Below are 22,153 nucleotides of genomic sequence, written 5' to 3'. Positions count from 1 at the left end.
GTAGTAAAAAGTAGTAGCTTCTTGCAGGTTCTGGAACAGAGCAATATATTTCTAAATATATAAGATTAATTATTTACAATAGGCTTGATGTTGTCGGAGACTCGAAATCACAACCGACGTTGTTAAAACTCTCGTCGTAATGATGTCATTGCAAAGGGTTTGTGAAAATGACATGCCAAAGCATTGGTGGAATTGAAATACCAAAGCATTGGTGAAAATGACATACCAAAGCATTGGTGTAAATGACATGCTTTGGATCCAAAAATGAATAGCATCTTTTGTGGTCCACGCTCATATAAAATTCATCGATGAAGATGCTAAAAAGATGACATGCCAGATCACTTGCACCCATGATTGAATGACATCTTTGGCATTGAACATTTTGCTGGGTTTAGTTTGTATTTCCTTATTTTTTACAAAACAAATTCTTAGAGTTTTAACACTCTTTCTTGTGTTCAGAATAAAAGACTGCGACTGTAGGGATCAAAGAATTGGCTTGCTTGGCTAGGGATCTTTAAGCGAGTGCTTCTAAAATGTATCGAGCGCAGTGTATTTTCATAACTCCGTGTGGACTGCATCGAAAGATGTATTGAAATCATAACTCTGCATTGCACTACTTCCAAACTTTTTTGCTTGGTAGTAGAGCAAACCAGTAGGTCCCGGTCCACACTAGAGTGATTTCATTGAAAAATTGCATGATATTATGCGTCTCTAGATCGAGTTCCATAGTAGAGTAACATTATCAAATTGCTGTAGTGGGGAATAGGATTTAAGAACGCCTAATTTCATGAATTTTTTTTTTTTTTTTGAAATTCACGATAGTTTGGACCGGGACTAGTGGAATTCTGTAACTCATTTTTCGAGTTACCGAAAAATATCGGTAAAATTAAAATGCTTATAATTTCGGTAATGAACAAACAATTTTGGGCTTTATTTTTTTAAGTACTTCATTTACCTGTAGTAGAATTCTGTAACTCATTTTTTGAGTTACCGACAAAAATCGGTAACATTAAAACGCAAAATTATGAATGAAAAGTATCAATAAAAGTTGACAGCTCTGTTGCTATCGGTAGGATTTAGCAACAGCTTTATTTTGGTTGTTAACTTACCGAAAATGTTTGTTAATTACCGAAATTATAAGCATTTTAATTTTACCGATATTTTCCCGAAAAATGAGTTACAGAATGCCACTAGTCCCGGTCCAAACTATCTTGAATTTCATAAAAAAAAAATTCATGAAATTAGGCGTTCTTAAATCGTATTATCCACTGCAGCAATTTTATTATTTTACTCTACTATCGATCTAGAGACGCATAATTTCATGCAATTTTTTCAATGAAATCACTCTAGTGTGGACCGGGACCTACTGGTTTGCTCCTACCCAGCAAAAAAGTTTGGAAGTAGTGCAATGCAGAGTTGTGATTTCAATACATCTTACGATGCTGTCCACACGGAGTTATGAAAATGCACTGCGCTCGATACATTTTGGAAGCACTCGCTTAAAGATCCCTAGCCAAGCAAGCCAATTTTTTGATCCCTACAGTCGCAGTCTTTTTTTCTGAACACAAGAAAGAGTGTAGGGATACACAGTGAAATGCAATAATCGGTTTTCCGATTATACGGTTTTCGTGAAAAACTTAAAACTCGATTATTTTTTTTTTTGGCGAATTTAAAGTTGTTTTGGCCAGAGTTTTACTACATCGCCACAACAAGGTTAGTCGATTATTTGAGAGTGTACTAAAAGTCGAGTTTCGATTATTCGTTAAGCGCGGAAAACCGACCATAATCGAATATAATTTTCGTTGATGCAATCTGTGATGTACATATGTACAAAAAAGAACCGACCATTACGTGGTTTTAGCACACCCAATAGTCAACTACGACTAATAGTCGTCCACGATTAATAGTCGACTACGAATAATAGTTGACTCCGACTTTCGAAAGTCGATTAAGAATAATCGGTTATACGGTTTTCGCAAAGTCAATAGTCGACTACGATTTTTAAGTGGGGTACACACGATCAGTTTTGACTGTCAGTTTTGCTCAAATAATCGGTTGCTTGCCAGTGTGGCCGTTCACTTTTGTCAGTCATCAGGCAACCACAAAATATTTTGCTGGACGGTTGGACAGTTACCGATAATTCCGAAAAATCGACAGTCAAAACTGATCGTGTGTACCCCGCTTTAGTCGATGGTCAGACTAGCACGATTTCAACATGGCGACGTCAAGTTTATAGGCGAGGGGTATGAAGTAGTGAAACCCATGTACATGGTTTTCTGTGTTTGATGTGTTGCCTCTTCTTGTTGTTCGTTGCAAGATTTTTTCTTCCATTTTCTTTCATTGTTATTTTCTCAAGCAAACGTTAAGACCAAAGCAATAGAGCTGGCAAAAAATCGATGGCACTATCGATAATATCGATTGTTATTTAAAAATTCAATATCGATTGATAGTTTTGCCTATCGATATTATCGGAATAAAAACCCCTAACCTGAAATCCATTGAAATAAATAGAAATTTCGCTGCTTTTCGGTTATGTGTGTGTAAGAAAGTAAGTCGGTAGTCACACGTCCACATTTTTCGGTAAAATAAAATGTATTTTTTACATTTTTTATAAAACAAAAACATTTGTTTATTCTCCTTTACATTTCTGTGAACTACTTTTGTATAATCTCAAGAAAATCATTGACATTTCCGACATTTTCATCTCCAAGTTAATGGCGATGACAACTTAACGATAATATCGATATCAATCGATATTTTAAAATATTATATCGAAAATATCTAATGTTGGGAATATCGATGGTTTGCCAGCTCTACAAAGCAAGCATAAAAATATTTAATAAAAACATTAAATTAATGAAATAGTGAAAATTTAACTATGTATTAATATTAATTTAATTATAAATGTTAATTATTTTGTGCTGCTTTTAGTTTATTTATGTTTGTTTTGTTTTTATTGGTATGAGAAACACAACAAACGCGAATGGTAAAATAAAGAGGACACGAAAAAATCTTAAATTTCACGTTAACGTGTGTGGACACTAACGAAATTTGAAAAGAAATTTTAACGAAATTGGTTTCAAGAAACCTTGCTAGTCTGACCATCGACTTAGAGATTTTACGGCTAATAACCGATTCATCGATTAACCGAAATCGGTTTTACTTATTCCTAAAAGAGTGTTAAAATTCTAAGAATTTGTTTTATAAACAATAAGGAAATACAAACTAAAGTTATGAACATTGCTGTAATTCACGAGACGCAAATTTTTTTTGAAGTGGAGTTGGAGTTTTTTGGAAATCTGAACTGAAGTAGTAGGAAAAATGAAAAACCATTTGGATGATGAAGCAATATCAATTTCGATGTCATAAAAAGCAGAGTAGAGGAAGTAAACTTAGTTACGATCAAATTTAATGGAGAGTTTTTATAATTTGTGTTAATGTAAAAAGTAGTAAAAAGTAGTAGCTTCTTGCAGGTTCTGCAACAGAGCAAATTGCTCTGTGAAAATGTGAAACGAAATATTTTATAAATTTTTTATAAATATCACATATAAAAAAATTATAAAGAAAATTTTTTTTCATTTCAGCCCATGGTCAACATAGCACAAGATTTTTCATTTCAAATTTTCAAAACACTGGAATCCATGGGCTGGATTCCCGTTCTATGAAAATTTGAAATGATAAATATTTTCTTTATAATATTTTTCACTTGACATTTATTTTCTTTATAAAATTTTTCATTTCACATTTTCATAGAAACAGAATTTAGCCCCAGGCCTTAATAGCCTAGACAGACGGCAGTCTTAATTTGCATTAACAGCCTTAATTCAAATTAATTTGAACATTATCCCCTTTCTTAATGCACAAAATCAAAGGAAATTTAAACTGAATTAAGCAATTTCAATATGGCAATGCTGTTGAAAATCAATTGTCTTTTGTCAAATTTCCATGTTTAAGAAAATAAAAAGGGAAAGCAAATCAGCAATTTTCGCGTTTCTTCAAAATAAGTAGTGGTCTTTCGCGAGTAGAATAGCAGCTAATCGTTTTTCACGCCTTTTAACAATTTTCTTTTTCAAATTTTTATTTTCACAAAAAATGCCATTACCCACCATACCAATTCTATCGAAAATTATATCTTCCTCAAATGTTTTTTAAAGTTTTGCAATATTTTTATAATATTAAAAAGACTCAAAAATATCGCGAATAAATTAAATTTATTTTTGCTTCATCGTGGTGAAAAGATCAAAGGTAGAAAGTGTATTTGTTTCGCATATTTTGGCGAACTTTTGTAAAGCTTTATGAAATGGTCTGCTGGGTACAAAGAAACAACACAAACAGCTGTTTCATAAATGCAGATACTATCGTCTGTCAGGGTGAAAAATTAATTCAAATTAGGACATTTTTAATGCAAATTAACTCTGCCGTCTGTCTTGGGTATAAGGCTGTATTATTATATCTTAACATTAGCTGTGTCTGTCAAAAAATCTGGAACAAATGTCAAAGTCGGAATGTCAGCCAATCGGAAGGCGGCAAACATGTTACACATTTTTGCTCGCTCAAATTTGTCGTGTAAAAAGTTTCTAAAGAGAAAGCTATTCAGCGCCATTTTTGTTCAAAGAGAAGTGAACATTTTGCAACTTTTTTGGTGTACGGGAACGCATTTCGAGTAATAATGTGCTAAATGTGTAAACACTTTTTAGTTCTGGAACGAAGCTATTAGCTGTGTCTGGTTACCCTAAAATTTGTAACAATTTGTACCAATTGTTGCTGGAAGTCGTCTGTTAACACAAAAAACCAGCAAAAGAGAGCGATTCGAGAGAGACATTTTGACAGTTCTTTCACTGAGAGCTTGCAAATTCTTGCTGGACAAATTTCTTCTAGCAAGCACTTGCAAGCTCTTCTTCCTGAAAACAATCAATCAGCTGTTTTTAGTTTTTTGTTGATTTATGTTTGTGCACATTAAAAACAATTTTATTGTGGAAATAACATAGTCTAATTGTATTGTTTTATGGAGAACAAATTTGTAAAGTGGAAAAATACTATTTCGTTTCATTTTCTTTTTTATTATTAATAAAATACAACGCGTTTGCTTCCTTTGTTGGCGGACAAATTGTTCTGTTTTGGCAAGTGAGCTGATTGCTTGCTGGTTTTTGCTGGGAAGGTGTCTGTTTACTTTTTACAATTTTCTAGCAAAAGAGAATAAAAACCCCTTACTCTCTGAGAAAGTTCTTGCTGGGAAAGTAACCAGACAGATTTATTATTGTATCATATATCTTAACACTATTTCTCGTCGAAGAACGGCTTCCCTCCTCTCACATGATAAGTTAGGGCTGAAAATCGCGGTGGGACTTATAACAGGTCACTGCAGAGTGAGGTCCCTAACTTCAAAATGGGACGACAGTGGCATTGACTACTGCAGACTATGTGTAGATGCGGAGGAGATAGAGACTGTCGAACATCTGCTTTGTTGTTGTTGTAACAGTGTTTTTATTATGTTTATATGTTCGTTCCTCTGTTCAACTTGGCTCTGGGTCTATCTCCAGTTCCAGAAAAATGGTTTCTTCGATGGGAGCCACAGATCCACTGGAGTTAGATGGGTAGGTTTGGCGGAGCAGTTAAAAAGGTGTTGTGTGTCGTGCGGGCCCATGCCGCATACTGGGCATATGTCTTGCACGGCGCGATCGATTTCCGCCCAATACGAATTTAGGCGACTGCAATATCCCGAGCGTAGTTGAGCCAAAACTACTCTGGTTTGTCGTGGCAGCTGACGTTCCTCAGCTGCGATAGATGGAGGATGTACTCCGAGTACTTTATTCACACTATAATTGCTTAAGGCCTTGGCAACTGCGTCCGTGTGAATGGTATTCAATCCTGCTTGATATGCTTGTTGATCTAGGGGTTTTCTCCTGTATCGTTGGACCTCTCCCTCTAGAGCATGTATATCCTTCCTGTAGTGCGATTCTCTAACTGATTTTTTGAGCTACCGACAAATGTCGGTCAAATTAAAATGCTTATAATTTCAGTAGTTAACGATATTATTTGGTAAGTTAGCGACAAATAAAAAAGTAGTCGTAAAGTTCTACCGATAGCAACCGTGTTGTCAACTTTTATTTGAACTTTTCATTCATAATTCTGCGTTTTAATGTTACCGATTTTTGTCGGTAGAATCGCACTACTGATCTCCCTGAATGGGCCGGGCCTACCCACAAGATGGTGATTGGGATGGCTCACACGATAACATCCAAGCATGTACTGCAACGAAAACATCTTATTGTGTTGCTTTACAGGAAGAATTTTTGCCTCCTCATGTAGATGGTCCACTGAAAATTTGAGGAGGCACCCTGTCACTGTTCTCAGGGCGGCATTCTGGCAAGTTTGAATCTTTGTCCAGTTCGTGCCACACAATCTCGGGGACCAAACTGGAGCCGCATAGCTTACCACAGACCGACCTATAGCGTTATATGTGGCCAACAAGATTTCTTTATCTGCACCCCAAGTGCTGCCGGCCAGGGACTTGAGGACCTTGTTCCTACTTTTCAATTAGTCGCAGATAGCTGTGACGTGTGCGCACGACGTGAATGTAGTGTCGAATGTGACCCCTAAAATTTTAGGGCAGTTTGTGGTCGGAATTCTGCTACCGTCGACCACGACATTCAACTCACGTCCAAACTGCGCTGTCCAAGTGGTGAACAGAGTGGCTGTAGATTTTGTGGGGGAAATCTGCATATTCCTCGAATGGAAAAAGGTGGTAAGATCGGTTAAATAGTTGTTCAGTCTCTCACAGATGTCATCAGGATAGATACCCGACGCCAGGATCGTGCAATCATCCGCATACGTCACGATCTCAATGCCGTCTGGAGGGGGTGGAATACAGGAGAGGTAGAGGTTAAACAGTTCCGGAGATATCGCCCCACCTTGGGGAACTCCCTGTTTCACTCTACGGGGTTTGGACTTCTTATTCCTGAATTCCATGTACGACTGGCGTCCACACATATAGTTGACGATCCAACGTTTCAAGCTCGGCCGGAAGGTTGTCTGCTCAATGTCCTCAAACAGCGTGGGGTGCCTGACTGTATCAAAGGCTTTTGATAAGTCAAGCGCCACCATCACTGTTCTATCGCACGGTAGTCTCTGGTTGAGTCCTTTACAGATATATGTGGTAATGGCGTGCAGCGCTGTTGTCGTGCTGTGCTGCCTACGGAATCCAAGCTGATGATCGGCAACTTGATAGCTATTTCTGATACTGGGGAGGAGCAAGGCCTCAATTGTCTTTGCTACGGGCGACAAAAGCGAAATCGGTCTGTACGATTCACTTTTGCTGGCATCCTTGCCTGGCTTCCGTAGTGGGACCACCCTGCACATTTTCCAGACTTCGGGAACAACGAGGGTGGCTAGCGACAAGTTGAAGACTATGGTGAGATACTCGACTCCCGGCTCATCCAGCTGCTTCAACATTTCCATGGAGATACCATCAGGGCCCAACGCTTTGGATGATTTTGCGTTCCTGATGGGATTGGCAACATCATCCATTGTAAATTGTGGTGGCTCATCCTCGCCAGGAAGAGATCTGATGCGACGTAATACTCTTCTCTTCGCCATGTCACTCTCGGGATGCTCGACAAACTGTCGATTGAAATTACTTGCGCACCTCTTCGGGTCAGTCAACGTAACGTCGCCAAACGTGACTGAGGTCCTACCTTCCCTTCTTCCAGGGTTCGAGAGTGACTTAACCGTTGCCCACAATTCACCTATACGGCTCCAATGTTGCAGCTCTTCAGATGATTTAACCATTTGTTCCGCTTATGCTCGCCGACCAGCCTGTTAACTTTCAGTGTCAGCTCCCTGACTCTGGGGTCATTGGGGTTGATACGACGAAGCTCATCACGCTCATTTGCTAATCCCGTCGCCTCTGCTGGGAAATATGGTCTTACTTCGGGTATTCGACCAGCAGGGATATGGCGAGCGGCTGCAGCAGTGTCCAATGTTGCAAACAAGGAGATACCGTACACTAGGCAGATATGAGATAGACACTCTGACCTTCCTGTCTAACATAGATCCCATCGTCCAACTCAACTTTGCCAGACATCTAGCATGGCTTGGCAAAAGTCCTTAACAACCCTTAATAATCAGACTTTTTTCACTTTTCCAGATAATTCCTTGGCGTCAATCTCTACATCTCCCGCACTCACCATCATCTCCATCATCATTAAATAGCCTACACATGATGGACACAATGGACCAACGGTCTCCGAGTTAAGCAGTCACCTATTCTAATAGAGGGCAGTGCATCCTTAAACCTAACCTAACCTATCATGATATTTAATACTGTTTAGGATCCAAATTCCAAACGTAACGCGCGTGGCAAGCAAACACTTTTACTAATTTTACTATTTCCCATATTCAAAAAATATAGAAATAGTCCATATTTACATTAGGCAATTTTCTTTGCGTCAATTGTCAGTTGTGGAGAGAGGGATGAGGCATTTGCTAACCCTTTGCCTCTCAACACTCTCTCTCACCAACAAACTGACAATTGCCGCAAAGAAAATTGTTTAATGAAAATATGGACTTAACAAATTTGCAAAATCTTTCTTATAGTACGGTTACACTAGAGATATTTGCAGGGTTAACCCACTTCGAGAGGATTTATTTGACGTTTGCGCTATGGAATTGACATTTGAAATCCAAACCCACTGGGTTAATCCATTTATTAGTCCCAATTTACATTAGGCGAGTTTACTTGCGGCAATTGTCAGTTTGATGGAGAGAGAGGTGAGGTATATGGTAACCCTTTGCCTCTCAACACCCTCTCTCACCCACAAACTGACAATTGCCGCAAGTAAACTCGCCCAATGTAAATTGGGACTGACATAGCAATATTTACCATTGCCTGAACGTAGTATGATATGTTAAATAAGTTATCAATGCAGTGTGAATATCGAATTTAAGAAGAAGAAACAGATTTGTTTTGTTTGCTGAAAATCGAAAATGTCTATTGGATATTGAAAAAAAATGCTAAATAAAATAAATAAACTGCAACAAAATACTCTGTAAATAAATTATTAAACGACATTGTGGTATTGCGACTTCTTATGTCCGTAAAAAAATTGATTTAAAAGGTGATATTGCTTACCGAAAGGAATCGGAGGACATGATGGAACAAGTAAACAACACCCGTTATGGAGACACAGAATGGGAGGCTCGAGAAGTTAGTATTGCAACCACAATTCAAGACATAATTTCAAAAAAAATAATAATGTTTTCTTTTTCAACTAGTCACAACGACAGCGCGAGCTAGAAGAAGCCCGTGCTCGGGCAGCACAAATGGAGAAAACTATGAAGTGGTGGTCGGATTGTACTGCGAATTGGCGTGAAAAATGGAGTAAGGTATGTTATAAATGCCCGGTAACGTAAACCGCATTTCTGTGGTTACCAACATTTGTTATGTCAATACAAACGTAATTGATGTATATCCTTCGCATATATACAGGTGCGCAATGAACGTAACAAAGCTAGAGAAGAAGCTAAACAGTTAAGATCGAGCCTGGAAATGGCAATGAAGGAGGCCAACTCTTATAAACGCGAGAAAAATGATCTGGAAATACAAATTTCGCAACTCAAGAAAGAAATGGAAAAGGTTCACTCGTTGATGATGAAACATGCGGGTCAATTCCATAAGACTGGGTACATTTTATTATTTCTTGTGAGTTTGAGAAGTACTTTTTTAATTCTTTTTTTTTCCTATTTAGAGTGGCCGATACCGGCGAAGAAGCTGAAGGTAATGTACGTGATTCGAATAATTCCCCTGATATGTCTTCCGATGGCTTGAAAAATGTCAATAGTGAAGACGGTTTGGTGACAAAATCTGCAGGAGGTGATCTAAAGGACTTGGATATAGAAGAATTCATTTTAAAGGGTGCAATGCCAAAACCGAATTTAACAGATATGGGTAAGTTAATAAGAATTGGTTTTTGAAATCATATTTTTTCATTCGGTACGTGTTATTGAGACTATTGCCAACAGTTTTTATGAGGATATAGTAATTGCGTTAGTAACTTATTTTCAAAAGCAAACAAATATGTAGGTAGGGTAAGTGCACCTAATGTCGGCATGTACCAGTAGTCGGCACCTTTTGAATTTGAACTCAAGTAACTAAAAATTAAGAAAACAAAATAGGTAAATAATCTTAAAAATGCTTCAACAATATTGTCAACTAACTTTATATAAAATTTCATTGAGCTAGGACCAATTATTATATCGAAATTTAAGTTTTTGTCAGTGAGGGTTTTTCACCACAACCGAAAATGCATGTTTCTTAAGAAAAAAATTGTGGAGATGTTAACCTTATAAGCTCTGTAATTATTTTAAAATGAAGAAATTTTCCACAAAATTTCGTTATGTAGGTAGAGAACAGATAAAAGAACACTTTAGAAAAAGAAATTTTTAAAAAATATTTATAATTGTGCAATTTTTGCAGATGCCGACTTTAGGGACAAAAAAATATAAAATTTGCCTGAAGTCGGCATGGGGTTATAAACATTGATTTTTATCGATTACTTTTAGCTAAAAATTAAAAAAAAATACCAAAGAAATACTTTAAAGGCTAATTAATAAAAAAAATAGTTTCAATTTGAAAGGAACTTTAGCGATTTTAAGCAATATTAGCCATGATTTGAAGTACGTACGTTGTGGGGTGCCGACAACTGGGTAATAGATGCCGACTACTGGTACGAACTAATTTATTTAAACAATATGTTTAAATTCCCTTATTTTTTGAAGTAAAATCAATAGAAATGTATACAAATAAACTAGAAATGTATAAATAAGTAATGCTTAAGCTATAGTTCTTTCAAATATTTAAGAAAAAATGTAAAGTATGCATTTTTTCTTTATTTAAATATAACATGCCGACTACTGGATCATATCATGCCGACTATTGGGGAATGGTGCCGACTACTGGTGAAAAAGCAGTATTTCACTAAAATTGTATTTTTTGCATGTTGAACAGAAATAATCAAAAAAATTGTTTATATAATCTAAAACTACACAAAATAACGAATCATAACAACTTAAATTTAATTTGATTGGATATTTAGACTCGGAATGACATACGGCTGAAGATACGAGAATCCTTAAAGTGCCGCCTACTGGTGCACTTACCCTATTTTTAATATTTTCCGTCAATAAATGCCTAAAGAATATTTATGACTTAAAACTATTTCTAGAATCACGAGGATATTTGTATGTGTGTTACTTATTGCTAAACTCGTATCAAAAGGGGCAACTTTTCATTATAAAAAATCGCCCACTTTTGTAGGTAGATATTTGAAGGTTATTATCCGAAAAATTCGTAGATTTAAATGTGTTTATTATTTTGGCCTATATTTTTCTATTTATTTTGAAATACACTACTAAAGTATATTTTGTTATATACTATAGCTACTGAATTTGCCACAGCAACATTTTTCTAAATTCGTTTCTATTCTCGTTTCCTCTGTGTATTATAGATGCAGTTTCCGCAGAAGAGAAACGCTTAATACAACAACTTTCTAAAGACGACTTTGATGAAGATTATTTGCTACAAAAAATCTCAATGTTGCAGTTGCGATTAGATGAAGCTCAAAAAACAGTGCAAGCTGAAAGAGAGTAAGATCCGTTTTTTATTTCCTATGAAAAATTATATAAACACATAAATATTTTTTTACAGTGAAAAGCATGTTCTACATAAGAATATTGAAAAATTGTCTTTAGAAATACAGGAAGTGCGTGACCGCCAAGAAGAGTTGAGATCTGCCAAACAGGTGTGTTTAACATTATGCTGATACCACTGCAAATAAAGAATAATTATTTTAATTAATTAAAAACAAACAGGAGGCTGTACGAGAGCTACTAACATTACAGGAATCACATCGTGCTGAAATGCGCATAATTAACAATTCTTTGGCCGAAGAGATATCATCGCGGGAAAATCTTGAAAGACGTCTGGGTGAATTGCGCACAGAACTTGAAAGGCTTCAGGCAGAAAATGCTTCTGAATGGGGAAAACGTGAACGTCTGGAGACGGAAAAACTTGGACTGGAGCGTGATAATAAAAAATTGCGCAGTGAAATTCGTGACTTGCAAGATCGATCAGATCGTAAGGGTAGGCCATTGCCTGCAACTGATGTCGAAGTGCGGGCTTTGCAGCAAGAATTGTCGGAAAAGACAAAGGTAAACGCTTAACGTTTGTATTTCAAAAAAAAGTAAGTAAACTGTTTTATTTCCCTTCATTTCTTAGGAATTAAGTGAACTGAAAATATCACATTCCAAGTTGAAAAAGCTTTTAGCTGAGACAAATACCGAATTGGGTCATGCCGTAAGACGAGCTGAACAATATGAAGCTGAGGTAAGTACAGGAATGGGAATAAAGTGGGGTTATTTTCTCTCGAGTTTTGGCAGTAATTCGGGGTTTTGGTTTGTGGAGCATAAAAATTATTACAGAAAATTATAGTCATACGTCTACATATTACTACAGCCCCGTACAAGGTATTAATTATTCAACGTCAGATAGTATTGAACAGCTTATATTAACCCTGTGATGTACTTTGTATGTAATTATAAGCGGTGATAAATATTCCAACTGCGCAACGCGTCTTTTAAGTGTATAAAGTCAGCGTTTTTATCACAACATTTACTTTCCTGTCCTGATCGGAGATATCTGTTTCATTTTGTTAGAGATTGTCAGTAGCCCATAATACCTTGCCTAAAAACTTTGACGTGACACATTTTTCTGCGTCATTAATTAGTTACTGATTTTTTGGTAGCCCCAGTTGTTGGAGTTTTCTTGGCAGGTAAAATGTCATTTAATTTATAATTTGTGTTAGAGAAGCGTTTCATTTGTTTAATAATGGAGTTTTGATTTACAAGCAAACTCTTTTCGCTACATTGAAAATGTGATTTTTACTATGTTCCAGAATTTGAAAGTTTAAAATGTTTACCACTTTTCCCTGATTAATTTTAAAAGTTTTACAACATCCTATATTTGTAATACATTGTATATATTTTATTTTCTAATTATATGTTGCACATATTTTTATTAATATATAATGTTACGTTACAGAATCAACAAACTTATTATTCAATTTGAAAACTGAAAATATACATTTTAAAATAGTATTTTTTCATAAATGCATTGGAACATACTGTGGTACTGAATAATTAAATATATAAATATGAACATATTTAATTGGCAAATGCAGCAATACCGGTTATTGCACGACCCAAAATTAGAGCATGAATATCATGGGTACCTTCATAGGTATTGACGGCTTCCAGATTCATAACGTGACGTATAATATGATATTCATCCGAAATACCATTACCACCCAACATGTCACGCATGATGCGAGCAATTTCTAAAGCTTTGCCGGCATTATTGCGTTTGATCATCGATATCATTTCGGGTGTATGCAGCTTCTTATCCTTTAGGCGGCCAACTTGAAGACATGCTTGCAAGCCAAGTGCTATTTCAGTGCTGGCATCAGCAAACTTCTTTTGTATTAATTGATTTGCGGCTAGTGGACGCTTAAATTGCTTGCGATCCAAAGTATATTGTCTTGCAATTTCAACACAAGCTTCGGCAGCACCTAATGCACCCCAAGCAATACCATAACGAGCATTGTTAAGACAACCGAAGGGTCCCTTGAAACCCACTGCATTGGGCAAAAGGTTTTCTTCGGGTACATGTAAGTCATCCATAAGAATCATACCGGTAGGTGAGGCTCTTAAAGAAAATTTGCCCTGAATTCTAGGTGTCTCCAAGCCTTTAGATGATTGCTCACGATCCACAATGAAACCGCGTACCTTATCATCTTCTCCCTTGGCCCATACAATGATAACATCGGCAATTGGTGAACTGGTAATCCATGTTTTTGAGCCATTTAAAATATAACATTTTGATTTGCTATCATATTTTGCTCTAGTTTCCATGCCAGCTGGATCGCTGCCGTGATTAGGTTCAGTTAAGCCAAAAGCACCTGAAAGCATGAAAAATTTCAATATTATCACTTATCTATCTTAGATTGCGTTTAACACTTGAATGTGTGTTATCACTCAAATGTTTTGCTTGCTACTTGATTTGCAAAATACATACATAAATACTTAAATAAATATATACATATGTATGCACATATTATTAACTCACCAATTAATTTTCCTTGGGCCATGCGTGGCAAATACTTCTCCTTTTGTGCATCTGTACCATAATCATAAATGGCACCCATAGCCAAGGAGCTTTGAACACTCATGGCTGATCTATAGGCAGAGTCGACACGTTCGATTTCTCTTGTCAATAGACCATAGGCCACATTTGAGACACCGGCACATCCATAACCAGTTAGAGTACAACCCAAAGCACCCAAGCTTCCGATCTCTTCCATAATTTCCTTATGGAAAAATTCCTCTCTATTGCCTTTTGTCACTCTGGGTAACAGAGTGGTTTGACAATAGTTGTGAAAGGAATCACGTATAGCAATTTCATCTTCGGTCAATTGCGATTCCAAATTCAATGGATCTTGCCAGTTGTATTTTGGCACCTCAGATGATTTTGTGGCAAATGTTGCCCTGGACACTAATGGACGCAGTTTTGTTAATAGATTTTGTGCAATCATATTTTATTTATTTAGCACAAATATAATAATTTGTGTGTTAGATAAGTATATTTATTAAAATTAACGCACACAGCAACAATAACAAAACACAAAATCAGCTGCTGATTTCTCTTCGCTAACCGCTCCGCTTTGCCGGAATATTCTCACTTGACTAAATGGAAACTACTTGTGTACGAGAATGTTGTGTTACGATGCAGAGACACATGACGAAGATACAGCCAAGTGAACAGAACAAGCCCCTTGTTGTGCTCTTGATAGCAATGCGAGTGTTATCAATATTCATTCGCTCTTTATTTTTATCAAGTTATTTTATACGTTTTCTCATATGTTATTTGTTTATGGAGGGCTTAGACAGATTGACATACAGTCAACCAGTTGTGGTATAAGGTATAATGTAATTGTTTTTTTAGAAATCATTTGTCGAAATTCTTTACAATATGCAATATATATATATATATATATGGCATATCTTTCCTTTACCGCCCCACATCAGAAAATTATGAAAAAATTACCACAGTTTGCCACATAGTGCTTTTCATGCCGATTATAACGATGTATTTCTGTTGTTGGGGAAATATATACTTACCGAGATATAGGCCTCCCAATTTCCGAAAATTCCCTTGTTTACTTGGGAAAAACATTTACGATTTAAAAAAAGTTTGTTCGCGTAGCCGAAATTCGCTCCTGTCCATAGGAGAAAGTCTTAAATCCCCGGCCGAAGACCGGTCACTTAAGAAAACTTGCGATTTAAAGGAAATTTTTGTATTTTTTTCTGCGAAGGGTCGGTAAAGGAAATTTGTTCCATATATATATACATATATATATATATATATATATATATATATATATATATATATATATTACAATTTTATTAAGCTTTAATGGGGGTTGTTCTGAACGAAAATTCCCCGAGAGTTTAGTCTTTCCGAAGTGAAAAAAAGAACTAAAAGGGAATTTTCGTTCAGAATAACCCCAAATAAGTTATATTGTATATTTAGTTATTTATTTGCCTTTTCTTTAATTAAATAAAATTTAATGTTAATAATGGATTTTCCAAAGAGCGCGGCAATATGTGAAACTCTTCTGGAAAATGTAAGAGATGGGTCGTTCCAGAAACTGAGCTGTTGAATATCCCTCCAAACTGCACTGAAATGGCATTTAGGTTTCTAAATATTTGGGAGTATGGCCAAATAAATTATATACTTATTTAAATTTAATGAAAATGCATTTCACACCGTTATGAAAGTTTTGAGTATTAAGCTATACATTGAAATAAATTTTGAATTTTTCAATAAGCGCCATTCCAACAGTTGTATGTGTATGTACTGATCACCAGATCAGGAAACAAGAAACCAAATTGATCACGTTGTGATTGATGGAAGACATTTATCGAGCATGTTGGATGTACCAGCATATTCCACTCAACTAGCCCAATTGCTTTATAAAAGCTCCCCTTGTGGCAAAGTATTGCCCACTCCATGCACCAAGGAATCAATGGTATGACCATGAGGGATGTGCTGCAGGGATGTGGTCTATTTTACAATCAGTAACAACCCGTAGCGCACGATAGAGGTATCGGGAGAAAAGGAGAGAAGAAAAACGCCTTTTCTGCAGGAAAAAGTGAGAAATGGAAAAGCAGAAGGGTGAAAAAATCGAGATGTACATGAACCAGAATGAAGTCCGAAAATTATACCAAAGAGTAAAACATCAAACTGATGGTTTTGGTACAGGCACATACTCCTGTAGAGTACAGATACATATAGTGTGCTTCGGTTATGGAAAGGCCATTTTACCAAATTGTAGGTATCCAATACTAGCGAAGACGATAAAGTTACAATAGATCCAATCCCAGAAGATGGCATTGTGCCTATACCGCCCAGCCAAGATAAGCATCATATGTCCCGGCCACAAGAAAGGACTTAAGACTGTTTGCTCCAATAAGATAGTAATCTGGGATATTAACTGATACCATGCCATGTCTGATTTTGGTATTTTCGTAAAGTTCATTTAGCTTTGTAAGATGATATTAACGGATATTCGGTCATCAGTTAAAATAGGAAAGAACCCTTCCGCACAGTATACTACCAAAAGAAGTTTCAGACAAGGAGACGGCCTCTGGTGCGATCTATTCAACATCCTGTTGGAAAAAGTTTATGCGAGTTGCGAAAGTCAAAAAAGTGGGACAATATATTCAAACAGCCACATGTTACTTGCTTATACGATCATGAATCGATCGGTAAAAGAAGTAACTGGTACCTTTGAAAACGACGAAAGAGAATTTGCCAAAGTCAGTCTGGCAGTAAACGGTGCTAAAACCAATGTTTCAAACTTGGCAGGTAGTCTGCTCGATGTCCTCAAACAGTGTGGAGTGATTGACAGTATTAAAGGCTTTTATGTCGATCACAACCAACACTGTCATATCGCACGGCTTGTTCTGGTTGAACCCTCGGTTAATGTGTGGTAAGATGACGTGTATTGCTGTGCTGCTTATGCTGGTTTCACTAGCTACTCTACTCATTTTCCAGGCTTCGGGGGACAATGTGGGTGGCAAGCGACAGATTGAGCACTTTTTTAAGTTACTCAACTCCTGGCAAATTCAGCTGTTTCAACTTTACCATGGAGATAACTTAAGTGCCTAACGCCCTGGATGATTGTAATGCTTTGAAAATTTGAAAATTTGGAGGTTCCCCCTCGACAGGAAGAAAGCTAATGCGACGTTAGTACTTTCTTTTCTCTTCGCCCTGTCATTCCTGAGCTGCTCGACAAATTGTCAACGGTCATATCTTACTTCTTTCCAGGGTTGGAGAGTGACATAATTTACTAATTCCGGCTCCATTGTTGCAACTCTTCAGATGATCTAGCCACTTTTTCCGCTTGTGCTCTCCGTCCAATCTATTAACTTCCAGTGTTAACTCCCTAACTCTGGCTCGACAAAGCTCATTACGCTTATATGCTAGTCCCTTCGCCTTTGCTGAAAAAATGTGGTATCATTTCGGTATGTATATAGCGAGCGGCTGCAGGTGTGATGATGTCCTGGTACATTCATTCTTCTAATCAAACATTAGTAGGGTTAAGGGGTATCTGGACATTGGAAAATTGCAACTATAGTAAGCATATACTGAACTCAACAATTCTTCACTAATCTCCGTGCTACGTACATTGCAAGATATAACCTTATGACAAAAATTAGTTAATATTAAGTGTGTCTGCGTACTCGATAATTTGTAATCATTATTACAAATTGTTACTGAATGTTGTTTTTTTACACAAATGTTCAGTAAAAGAGAATGAATTGAGAAACTCGTTTTGAAATTTTTATTACTGAAAACTTATAATTTTTACTGAAGGAATTTTGTTCAGTAACATTTTGTAGCTTTAAGCAGTTGTCAGAAGTTCAAAATATTCAAATATCATAATCGTAAATATTAATCAAATTGAAAATTTTTACTGAATGTTGTCTTTTTACTTTTTTAATTTTTTCCTTTGAAAGAGTTTAAAATGCTTTACTCTCTAAAAAGATGTTACTGAGTAATATTTACTGAGAAAGTACAAGGACAAACCTATTGTCAGATTATAAAAATTAAAAAATCTAATTCTTTCGAAGCTTCGAATCAAAAACTGATAAAAATATATGTTTTCTTTGATATTTTCAAGGTAAAACGTTTACGGCAACGTGTGGAGGAACTAAAACGAGAATTGGCATCTGCCGAAGATGAGTTGGATTCAGCCGTCAATCAAGTGCGTCGTTTACAAAGATCCAATGATGAATTGGTCGGTCAAAATGAAGGTTTACAAGTTCAAATACAACACCTACAAACAAGGTTTGGAATTCTATTATTTACTTATACTTTTAATTGGGGTTTCAATATTGAACTAAAACCTTTTAACTTTTTAACGTTTGGAATGCTGCTGGAATTTACCAATTACATTTATCACACTAATTTTCTATATGTATAATGTAAAATTATCTCTTAAAAATAACACACACACACTTAACATTAGACGAATCCCCAGTCCCCAGTTGCGTGGTGGTGGAAGCTATAATGGTGTTCAGTTGCGTAGCAAGATTGCTGTTGAAATACCCAGTGATTGTTTGCCAAATATCAATGATTTGCGCCAAATATTTGATGATGGGCCAACTCAAAGTAATGCTGTTGGACTACGTCACTCTACGGGTGGTGCAGCTGGCAACGAAGCATCATCATCAAAACGTTCTAGTCACACCGAACGTACCCTCTTGCAACAACAACAATCAAGTAATTTTTTCGATGCTAAGACATCGCACGTCGAGGAGAATATATTTGAATCGAAAAGTCGTAATTTGGAATTCGAGAGAGCAAAACAGAAATTTGATAATCCGTCGCATTTGCATCATCAACATCATCACCACCAGCGCGAACAACGTGAACGGTCATCTGGAAGACATGGTGGACAATCAACTACCAATAGCAATGCTTCAAATTCAACTACCAATGCCCCGAATAATCGGGCAAATTTAGTATTGCCATTGAAATCTAGCACAGCTATTGGAGGAGGTAATCATATGGGTAATTCAAATTCTCCGAATCTGAACACAAACTCATCAAATCTTTCCAAAGACGATATAAATCGTCAATTGTTTGAGGATCATTCACGTTCTTCGACGGTTGGTGGTAGCGGTATTGGTGGTGGAAATGCTGATTCCAAATTGTATGCCAAAGAAAATACAAATTCTGCTCCATCTGGAAACTATTCCAGGAACAGTATAAATCTAGATGGTCTGAAGGTATCAGACGATGAGGTAAGTAGTTTACCGGTGCAATGAGCAACAAGATGTGCTCATATTTATAATGTCAATGTAATAGGTTAAAAGTAGTTTTTTGTTACTGTGCTTACATTTTGAGTTTTATATATCTTTTGTTTTATATTTTTTAACAACAATTTGCTTGTCTGATATGTAAATTTGTAAGTATGTTGGGTCACTAAAATACAGTTTACTAACATAAGTAGAGATCATTTACCACTTTCAAAAATAAATTAACTTGAACAAATTATTTACTTTTTCACATAGACTCCGTAATTATGGATCTACAAGTTTGCTACTCGACGAAGAAACAGAAGGAAACAGTGAATGAAATATTGCAGTAGTCGAAGTCTAATTCATTAACGGAACTGTGCTAACATGGATCAATTGGTTTTCGCCAATCAACAAAGAAGATGAAGGATTACTCTTTAATCATTAATATGCAACATTTCTATTCCATTTTAGAAGAAGAAAAAAGTAACAGATCATAAGTATTATTTTAATAACACAACTACAACTACAGAGGACGTTTCCTTATCTACCTTTAAGTATTACATAACTAGTTCGTATATTATAACATTTCCATGAAAGTCTGTGTGCATTTGTATCTATCATCAAGCATTTATGCATCCATACAACATTTGTCCTACGACATCCATATTCATTAGCCTTCACAAAATGTACGTACATAATCGTATGTATGAATTCATATATAACAAAATACATTATAAAAACTGCAGTATACATTATCGACATATTCAAAATATGTGTATGTATGTATTGGAACCAATTCGATTATACAATAAAATATTAACTATCCTCAACTTTTGTTCGTTGTTTGTTTCTCTATGACACTGTTAGATGATAGCGGAGAGTACCGAAATATATATACAGTTTTGGAGTTAATCTAATTTTTGGCCAGATGTGGTATAATTTTGAACTCATTTAATTTAATTTGTTTGCTATTTTCAGTATTAAATGCCCATTACCCCACTACTAAGTACTAAGCAATGCGAAGAAACTTGGTCCACAAGGTTAGGTTAAAGGACGCGCGGCTATCATAATAGGCAGCCGCTCCACTCGGAGACCTTATGGTCCATTGTGTTTATCCTGAAAGAAATAAATGTTTTGGAAAGGATAGACAGAGTATTTAAAGATTAGATTAGAATTATTAAGTTGGATTTACGTAGAGTGGGTATTTGCCAAGTTATTTTTCCGTTAGAGCCATCCCAGGCCTTTGGAGAGGAAGAGCAGACTTATCGGTTTTGCAGAAGGCTGTTAGAGATTAAATCGTGCGTTCACCCATGGTGCGCAATCTTCTGGACATAAACATTGGAAAGCGGCATAACAGGTACGCGATTGTTTCTATCTATTCTTCATCTTCACACAGCCTGCAATAGTCAGTAATTTCATTTCTTTCCCATTTGCCAGTCATTGATCTTATCCTATCGGATTACATAATTGAGAGTAGTGATGCGGTTCTTGGTTTTGAAGGGACTGGCCAGATTGCTCTAGATAAGCTACAGACAGGTACATTTTGCCAATATTGACGGACCTTGTCCAGATAGCCTTGGCACAAGAGTGCCTTGATAGTGTTATCGATCGCGATTTTTGTTGACTCCGATCCGCAACTTGTCAATTCATACGCTTTTTTATTACCTTCGATGTCGCGGGACCTGACGATTGACTTTAGGACCCCCAAAGCATTCTTACAATCTAAAGCCAGGCTTGATGGAGTGGGTCCTAAGTGAGAGATATCCGAGAGGTTTTCAGATAGTCTCATATACTCCTATAAGAAGAGAGCTATAGGGCGAACAAAAATAAAGTATTGTCCAAAGGTGAATTTTCACGGAAATTCTCTAATTCAATTATGGTCCAATGGGAGAAAAACTTTACCAGATCATTGTTGTGGCTAAAAAATTAATCCTATAAAAATTTGTAAAAATCGGATCGGATTTTGATATAGCATCAATATGCATATTTGGCCGATTTTGGGCCCACGGCAGCTGCTTCTTTGATACCGGATTGTTCTGGAACCAAACAACACCCATGTTCCGGCCAGCTGCATCTCAGTGTAGACATGTTTGTATTTGTGTCGGCTTTCTGTGTTGGGACCAGCATTGCCCGATCCCGGAATGCCTGCTCCGGATTCTTTTGGTCCGTGCCTGGACGGAGGAATACAAAGGACTAAATCTTCGCAATTTAATTGCAATACCGAGGAAATAGTGGGTATCTTGAGTCGGAAAAATATCATGGTATCGACGCTGAAGGAAACCAAGCTCAACAACAATTGCAGCTTACAGCGTTGTGATGGTTGTAACGTGCTGAGGAAGGATCGCACCAGAAGTGGATTGGGTGATTAGCTTTCCAATTGCAACAGGCTGTTCAAGACAGACCTATCTAGCTTGAGCCTGGCTCAAACGACCCGTGTATTGAATGGCTGCCACCCCAGATGTGGGTGGAACTGTCGAGGTAGAGTTGCTGAACGTATACATCCCCCATATAAATACATAGCTGTACTCCAGGATATATATTCAATATTAACACGCTTTTGGCGGTTCTTACCGACTGGTCTTGGGGGACTTTAATGCTCATCATGAGCATTCGGTCCTCGGAAGCGACCAGAAGGGTATAGAATGGTCTGAGCAGATTGCTAGCTGTTTGTTTTGAACGGTCACAGAGGACCCTCATACAAGAATTAGCGGAAAGTGCCACAGTTCGCCAG

The 22,153-nt window shown here is 36.8% G+C and overlaps 2 protein-coding genes across 5 annotated transcripts; one reads left to right on the top strand and one right to left on the bottom strand.

Annotated features, from left to right (window-relative positions):
• Positions 1 to 8,920: 8,920 nt before the first annotated feature.
• LOC141403666 (coiled-coil domain-containing protein 102A) lies at positions 8,921 to 20,252 on the top strand. Of its 4 annotated transcripts, none has more exons than XM_073986424.1 (11): positions 8,921 to 9,205; positions 9,274 to 9,384; positions 9,488 to 9,681; positions 9,747 to 9,946; positions 11,505 to 11,643; positions 11,705 to 11,798; positions 11,869 to 12,207; positions 12,275 to 12,382; positions 18,300 to 18,466; positions 18,648 to 19,425; positions 19,720 to 20,252. In XM_073986424.1, the coding sequence occupies exons 1-11, from the start codon at positions 9,149 to 9,151 to the stop codon at positions 19,753 to 19,755; spliced, it is 2,223 nt and encodes a 740-aa protein (XP_073842525.1). In that variant the 5' UTR covers positions 8,921 to 9,148; the 3' UTR covers positions 19,756 to 20,252. The 4 variants fall into 4 exon arrangements, with proteins under 4 accessions (XP_073842525.1, XP_073842527.1, XP_073842524.1 ...); XM_073986426.1 differs by having other exon boundaries at positions 19,696 to 20,252; XM_073986423.1 differs by having other exon boundaries at positions 19,595 to 20,252.
• On the bottom strand, positions 13,018 to 14,946 carry LOC141403667 (glutaryl-CoA dehydrogenase, mitochondrial). Its single transcript, XM_073986428.1, has 2 exons — positions 14,180 to 14,946; positions 13,018 to 14,012 (listed from the first exon to the last, which is right to left on the bottom strand). Exons 1-2 carry the CDS (start codon positions 14,643 to 14,645, stop codon positions 13,219 to 13,221), a joined length of 1,260 nt encoding a protein of 419 aa, XP_073842529.1. The 5' UTR covers positions 14,646 to 14,946; the 3' UTR covers positions 13,018 to 13,218.
• Positions 20,253 to 22,153: the final 1,901 nt, after the last annotated feature.

The sequence above is a fragment of the Musca autumnalis genome, unplaced genomic scaffold (assembly GCF_047663935.1).
Source record: "Musca autumnalis isolate F117 unplaced genomic scaffold, ASM4766393v1 scaffold_4, whole genome shotgun sequence".
In the NCBI taxonomy this organism is placed as follows: domain Eukaryota; kingdom Metazoa; phylum Arthropoda; class Insecta; order Diptera; family Muscidae; genus Musca; species Musca autumnalis.
Note: the sequence above shows the minus strand (reverse complement) of the source record. Positions and strands in the feature narration are given on the sequence as shown.